At 43.3% G+C, this 8,103-nt stretch overlaps 1 protein-coding gene across 7 annotated transcripts in view; it reads right to left on the reverse strand.

The window, feature by feature from the left end:
• The window catches only part of LOC309626301 (uncharacterized protein), a 194,308-nt gene that overhangs the window by 20,417 nt on the left and 165,788 nt on the right, over positions 1–8,103 (reverse strand). For 4 of the 7 annotated variants that reach the window (XR_014243085.1, XR_014243086.1, XR_014243089.1 and 1 more), the window contains one exon: positions 4,238–4,321. Coding sequence is in view for 1 of the 7 variants with exons in the window: in XM_082386886.1 (XP_082243012.1) it covers positions 4,238–4,321 (84 nt within the window). In the remaining 6 variants the exon portion in view is untranslated. Of the gene's footprint in view, positions 1–3,634; positions 3,889–4,237; positions 4,322–8,103 lie in introns of those variants that run through there. The other 3 variants (XR_014243087.1, XR_014243088.1, XR_014243090.1) reach the window with 2 other exon arrangements.

Consider the following 8,103-nt stretch of genomic DNA (forward strand, 5'->3'; position numbering starts at 1 on the left):
TGATTCATAGGAAAAAAATCAGTCAACCTGAAAACAAGTTTCTAATAGAAAATGCACAAATGTTAAGCAGTATGCTCTTGGCATGATATTTTATATTAATTCTTCATTTTATGTGTGTGGGAATATATATGCCACAGTTTTATGCTGGAATCTTTTGCCAAAGTTTCCTTTTTGTCTGAGGTCCAATGTTTCTGGTTGGAGTTTCTTAACAAAATATGCATCGTTTCCACTGGGGTTTATACCAGAAATAATTAGATAAAATGGTGGTATGGTGGAAACAATACAGCTTTTATAATTCACTATTACATTGTTGCTAAACTTTACAACTTTCCGGGTTTGAAGAACTGTCCTAAGTTGACTACTCCAAATTACCAATAGGAATCACAAGTGATATATAAGCACCCTCATCTGGGTTGATTATCACAGTTTCGGAAGACCTGTGACCCAAGATTCTGTTGATTTTTGCAGACTCTGAAAATTAAAAAGGAAACTTCACATCGATGCAGTAATGGACGTGCAAGGTTCATTGCTTAATTCAAAAACGGCCCTGAGCTTAGCTCACTCCCCCTGACATCTCCTTACGTGGACAGACTTCTGTTTAACAAACCCCCTTCCTGCTTCCGCTCCGCCGCTAACTCGTACAAGGCACTGGTTTCTCTATATCTCAAGTTTGCTGCTCTCCATATTTATTTTTTTACTTACAATTCTCCCTGGAGTAGATTTGAGGGTTAACAAAATGCTTGCAAAACACTTTCAGTTATCAAAGGAAAGTACAAGGGAAACTCCCTTTAGCCAGAATAACAACAAAGTTAAAAGAAAAAGATTTACATGTATGTATTATTTTTAAAAACAAATGAAGTTTAAACATTCTCTAAGGTATTGAAATATGAAAGGTCTTCAGAACAGCTGAATTGGTTTTTAAGATTTTGTTCAGATTATTTTACAGTATTCTAGTTCTTGGAAGATTGGTTCCCGAAATCTAATGTCTAATTCAGTGCTCAGAGACCAGCCATGGGTGAGTACCAGCATCGCCAGGGAGCTTGTTAGAAATGCAAATTCTTGGGCGGACCTATTAAATCAGATTTAGATCAATCGAACAAGAATCCCTGGGGACCCAAGAATCTGGGTTCCATCAAGCCCTGCAGGTAATTCCCATGTGTGCTGTATTTTGAGAATTACTAATATTAGATCAGTGCTGCTCAAAGGCAATGTCCATGCAATGGGCTGAATCCTGCCCCCTCCAAAACTCATATGTTGCAGCCCTAACCCCTAATGTAGTCTTTTGGAGCTAATTAAGGTTAAATGAGGTCATAAAGTTGGGGTCCTGATCCAATAGAACTTTAGCCTTATAAGAAGAGGAAAAGAACTCTCCTTCTCTCTCTCTCTCTCTCTCTCTCCCCCTCTTTCCATCCACCCTCCACATGTGAGGGTACAAACATCTGCAAGCCAGGAAGAGGCCCGTCTGCAGAACCTGACCATGCTGGCAGCCTGATCTCGGATTTCCATCTTCTAGAACTGTGAGAGAAAAGACATTCGTGTTTTTTAAGCCACCCAGGCTATGTATTTTATTATGGCGGCCTGAGCAGACTGAGACGGCACATCTGGGGATCTTATTCAAATACAGATTCTGATTCAGTAAGTCGGGAAGTGGAAGCAGGTCTCCTAAGGGATGCCATTTTCCTGGTCCACAGATCCCACTCTGACACTCTCAGTAACAAGGATATAGATGACTTTCCATTTCACATAGAACAAGATCCAACCCCTACCCCCCCATTTCGACCTGCAAGGCCCTGCAAGATTGGGGACCTCTCTGATTTCATCTTGTATCCTCTTCCTCCCCCTCACCTCCTTCTCCTCAAACATGCTAAGCCTCTTCCTTCTTCTTGCTGCCTCAGGACCTTGGCACGTACTTTACCTTCTGCCTTTGCCCCCAGCTCTTTGAACAACTGCTCCCTTCCCATCCTTCAGGCCCCAGTTCAAATGTGTTTGTCCCAGAAAGAACACAACTATGAAAGCAACACCTCTCCTGTCCCCAACTCTGTCCCACCTCAGCCTCTCACAGCCTGGCCTCCACTGGAAGTGATCATGTCCCTTTATAAACGGTTGATCATCCTCTCCTCCACAAGAAGGCAGACTCCACAACAGCTAAATCTTGTTCCTCGTTCACCTAACAATGTTTGTTCATGGAATAATTGACGTAAGGTCACCCCCTCGCCGAGGTCCCAATGCTGAAATAATAGGAATACACCCCTCCTCGTATACAGGTAGATGAGGACGTCAGATTCACTCAGTGGGTGTTGACTGGAGTCCTTGACCCATCCGGCCCTGGTGTGGGAGTCACTGGTGATCTCCTCCAGCCGGTTTCCCCTTGTCTATATCTGAGCCAGGTCTGACCAGGAGAGGAAGGCCATCCATAGGCTCAGTCACTAAGCGTCAGTCACAGGGTCATGACGCTGGTTTTGGAATGGATCAGAGTTCAGGGCTGGCACCGCTGCAGCCTCTTTGCGTGCAGTCCTCCTCTCACTCTTGGCTGAAATTTTGCCTCAGCTTTATGACTTGGCACCAGGTCGTGGTGCCTCTAAGCCAGGCTGGTCCAGCTGCTGGGGCTGGAGCCCCGACACACCACCTGCCTGGGCTCACACCTCCCTTGGAGCGCTGCCCTCTTCCCCCACTGTGGCTCCTGCTTCAGGAAGTGGCTGTAGTCCTGCACCTGAGTGGATGGATGGATGGCACAGAAACAAAACTCTGTCAGCTCACACAGCCCACGAGGGCCAACAGTGCACATTCCAGCTTCCTACTGATAGCTTGCCATGGACCGCAGTGGGGGGATTTACACCAGAGAAATTGGTAAATGCTTCACATCAGGATTTCGTCCTGATGTCCCCAGAGAGCCAGTGGTTAAACATTCACCAGCACCCCACTGGCACCCCACGGGCTGAAGTCCACCTGAATTGGAAGAACTCCTGCTCTCCGGACATCTCCTGCCACTTGGCTGTATCAGCCAAAGAGATGTCCCCACAGCGCCCTCACCCATCCCACATACATGCGGTCCGAACTAGCTTGGGCAGCTGCCTCTTCAGAGATTCCGGTCCTGGTTTCTGCAACCAGCTCTTTTCCTCCTATTCTCCTCTCCGTGTGCCCTCCCCTCACACACACACACACACACACACACACACACACACACACAGCACAGAGTGAGGTCTCTTTGGCTTGGAATCCTTAAAGCACATTACAGCTTCTGACAAACGCACGGAGTACTCTGAACGGCGCTAAAGGAGACACAAACGCAAGCAACTCCTTGACTCTTACCCACGACACAATATCACTTGAAATTTTCCAAAAGAGAATCGTCAAAGTTGGTGTTCATTCTCCTTCTCCCTAAATTTTCTTCCAGACACTTTTCTAGGTTTTCACAGACCAGAGAGACACACAGTTTATATCACTGATATTATCAAAGTTCTGGCACAAATATGCAGTTGGTTGCCCAGAGGAAAGAAAATAACTCAGCCCTGGCAGGAGGGTCAGCTCGAGTGCACGATCACATAGGTGGGCAATTCATCACTCTCTGCCTGGAAACACTCTTCATTCTTGTCCAGCCTGATGTTTAAATCTGTGCTTATCAACCTGGGGGCAGGATAGTGTCATTCAGCAGCATCTAAGGGGCTTTTTCCAAACTCTGAGCAAGCATCAGCCTTGCCTTCTGGTAACTACACACCTTTCCATGACAAGCTGTTGCTTTAAACATTGTATTCTTTATTTTATACACACATACATCTTATTTCCACAATTGGGTTGTAGGTATCTTCAAGATAGAGAAAGTGACTTACACATTATTTTATTTCTTCCAGGATACTGGAACTGTTCAGACAACGTGAAAGTTAAAGTTTTCTATATGTCAAAAAAAAAAAAAACCACAAAAAACACTCCACACTATAAATACAATTTAAGGGCAAATGACAAAAACCTAACTAAATATATAAATGACAAAAACCTAATCCTAACTAAATATATTTGCAACATGTAACATCTGTAGTCAAATTTTAAAACCGCTTATAATTAATTGGGGAAAAAATTCATTCACCTTCCCCAGACAGGCAAAAATTTTAAAGGGGAAATTCACAAAAATGCACATAAACATTTGAAAATATGGGGAGCCCCACAGGTGATCAAAAAGATGCAAATTTAAGCAACAGTAAGATGTTTCTTTACCTATTAAATTGATTTTAAAATTGCTTACCTGATTATACCCTCTGTAGATGATTTTGTAGGAAATGGGTGCTGTTCTACATTTTGGGGAGAGGTGTACATCATTGTGATATCGCTAAAAAAAGAGAAATTGGAAACAGCATGATTGTGTGACAATAAGAAATTAAAAATGGAATACAATAAAGCCATTAAAAATATCATAGCAAAATATTTAATGACACAGAAAATGTTCATGAAATATGCTAATAAATTGTGTAATTGTAGAAAAATATAGAAATGTACAGAAATATCATAAACATATATTGTTTGTTGATAAGAAACGAAGGCAAATGTTTAAGGTTTTGACGTTTAAAATGGAAACAGTTTATTACATCTGTGAATCTTCAGGGAAGCCTTTTTTTTGGAAACAGGAAATGATGGAGCACACTATTTCAGCTTTCTTGTATTTAATTAGGAGTAACTCTTCATACGATAAGCAAAGATTTTTTTCAGCAATTTGTGTCAATAAGCAGATAAAAGTGTCACGTCCTGGAAGATCAAAACACGGGAACCAGGCTCTCAGTCATTGCTGTGTGGCAGTAATAAAAAGTGCCCCTTTACAGACTGGCCCTAAATGTTTTAGGCTTGATTTAGTTATAGGAGCATCATACAGGGTGTTAAGTGAGAGGTCCTGGGACAGGGAAGGAAAAATGTACACAGCAGGGTACGGGGAGGGGAGGGTGGAGATAGCTCAGAGCTGACCTTCTCTCGACTCCTCTACAAGAAAAGAACAAGTGTAGAAAACCTGGAGCAGACCAGTGACCTCTGGCCCTGGAGCAGCCTTCTAGCAGATTCTTTTCCTTGTTCTGCACAAGCCTCATTAGAAAGATGTGTCCTCAGGCAGCCAGGCTAAAACTCATGAGATGCATTTCTGTGTTACCAAATCAAGAGCTCAGACAGCATTAGTGTTTCCGCAGCAGAATCCAGACTGTGTCACGTCCACTCCGTCCTGGCCCAGAATTTCAAAGAGCTGAGAGAGTTCTCTCCAAATTACTTTAGATTTTTACTTGCCCAGAGCCTGGAAGTATGAGTGTAACTGCATTTCTAAAAACACTGACAATTTTTCCATCCCCTCCTAATATGAGAGCTCTCCTGTTTTTCTCCCCAACCAATACCCCTTTCCCCACCAAACCATAAATTCAGTCTGGATTCTAACACTTATGGTGTCTCTCCACATGAGAACATGCTCAAACATTTAGCCCCTACTTAGCCTGACTCGTGGCTCAGTTAATCCAAATGGCTAAATTGGAAAGCGGACATGGACACAGCAGCTCTCAAAGGCCAGCTAGGTGGTGTCTTGGTCTGTCTGGGCTGCTCTAACAGAACACCACACGCTGGGAGGCTTGTAAAACATAGATGCTCTTTTCTCAAAGACCCGTAGGCTTCAAGTCCAGGATCGAGGCCCCAGCTGATGTGGTGTCTGCTGAAGGCCCCCTTTCTGGTTCACAGCCTGCACTTTCTAGCTGTGTCCTCACATGGTGAAAAGGGCCAGGGAGCTCTCTGGGACCTCTTTCATCAGGGCCATTCATGAGGGCTCCACCCTCATGACCTCATCACTCCCAAAGGCCCCACCTTCTAATACCATCACAGAGGGAGTTAGGATTTCTCGATGAATTCTGAGGGGGCACAGACATTCAGACCATAGCAGGTGCTGTCCGCACACAGCCCACAACCTGAAACTAAGCTTAAAAGTCACTGGAGGAAAAGCCAAACATAGACAATAGCTTCATCTTCTTGCTTCATGTGCTTCTCCTGGTGAAGGAAGTGGCCAGAAATTTGCAGCAAAAAAAACCCAGAAATACCTTCTTTGGTGCCACTGAGGTGCATAAGAATGTAAAAGGCTCAGGGTGTGAAGGGACACGAGAGATGATTTTTCCAGCCTTCTCCGGCCATCAGCACCTCTTTCTGACCTCCCATCACACAGCCCCATCACCATCAAGCTCACTGCCTTTCAAAGTGGCCTAGTCAGTGGGGCAGTGCTGTTGGTTAGAAAGGGCATCCCTCTGTGGAATTACGCCTACCTTTCCAAATCTTACCTGCTCTGCTTTCATGGAAGGCAAAAGGGTAGAAAATCGCATTTCCGTTTATGCCTTTAATTGTAATGTTGGGCACGTGTAGGGTTAGAAGAAGTAAGGAAACCCTTGTAGAAGTGATCAGGCAATTTTAGGATGATCCCCTACAAACCCTCACCAATTCCATTTACTGTTTTGTAACAAATGCTCAAAGAATTAGAAAAACACCCCTGAGGCCACGCGAACTAGGCATTGACTGTAAGATTTAATGTCGTGAGACCGTAGCATTGCTTTTCTTAGCATCATTCCTCAAGACGTGAAGGCCCATAAAAAGTTAATTTGTATAAATACTGTTTTCCGATTTTTCCTCTTAAAGAGTACAAACATTATGGCTTATAAATGTTAACATGATTAATGAACTATTAAAAAGAGGTATACATGTCACTGCTTCCCATTTACAGCCTCACATTTACTTCTATCCACATTGCACTTCTTAGAAGCACGGGGTGTGGGGGGGAAACAATAGAGGAAAAACCCACAAACGCTAGAGGAAGCTGCATTTCTGCCCGGAGAAGATCTAGCCATCAACTGAGATCAGCAGGTGGGGGTTCCTTCTTTTTTCTGTGAGCTTCCTTTTAGTGATTTTTGATCTAAAGGTCAATGAGATTACCTCCGTATTTCCCAGTAGTCTTCAAAACAAAACCATGTAAGAGCCAAGTAACCTCTCACTGTGAACTGTATCTCTATTTCTAGGGCTTATTACTCAGCTTCTTGAAAAGATTCAAGACAGACACAGAGGCAAACAAGGCAGACCCTGGCTTCTCTTAGTCCATGTCTTCAAGGTCCAAAAATCAGCTAAAAGAAAATTCACTTCTTTACTGAAGGGAAAAGGCTCAGAGTTTTTCTGAGTTTGGACCAGACATTCTAATGGCACTCCCATTTTTCTTATAACCCATGTGAACCATAAATGAATTTCTTCTAATCCAATATTTTGTGCTAAAATCATTTATCCAGGCTCAGCAGGGGCACAAAGTCTTCGGGGCTGGAAAGTTGTTTACTATTAACTTGGGGGCACCATTATTAAATTTGCCCGAGTTGGCGCTTCTTAGTGTTTGTATGCAAATAGCCCCTCAATACTTTTTTCTTTTCTTTTTCCCCTTTGGTAACTTTGCAAGCTCTTTAAAGGACACAGGCCTTGGGTGTAGATGTCTACGCATCCAAGGCAAGCACAGTACTTGCAACAGAGTGGACCAGCAATAAATATTTGTTGAGTAAACAAATTCTTGAGGAAGGGAGCATTTATACAATGTACAATATTTGGGGGTAAAAATTGCAAATAGTTTCAAATGAAGTACGTGCTTGCAGGTTCTTCGGGGGTGAAGGAACACATCCAGGCCTGCAGCGCAGCCGAGGGACCCAATTCCTAAGGACCCCGTGTTCTCACAGATTATAGACTGGCCTTTTTTTTTTTTTTTTAATCTTACTGGGATTAAACAAGAAGAAAATGTAAATTTTTTCTATCCTTCTGAAAAGAAGCCACTGCAACTCTAACATCAATGCACTCAAGTTGCTCAACCTATGCTCTCATGTAATGAAATATCAAAGCAAATACATGTTTTTTTAAAAATCTCCATGCCTTACTTGGTAGACCAGATGACCCCTGAAGATGGCTAAACCACTAACCCAGTGAGAGCAGTATCTCCATGGGGCGGCCATTGTCAATGCTTGAAAATGCACACAGGTAGGAAATGTTCAAGTGACTAATGCCTTCATGCCATTTATCCCAGAGACATGATTTGAGCAAGTCCCTTTTAGAGTCAGAACGCAAAGAGGTGATGGAAACACT

Source organism: Balaenoptera borealis, assembly GCF_965194805.1.
Source record: "Balaenoptera borealis genome assembly, chromosome: 3".
Taxonomy (NCBI): Eukaryota; Metazoa; Chordata; class Mammalia; order Artiodactyla; family Balaenopteridae; genus Balaenoptera; species Balaenoptera borealis.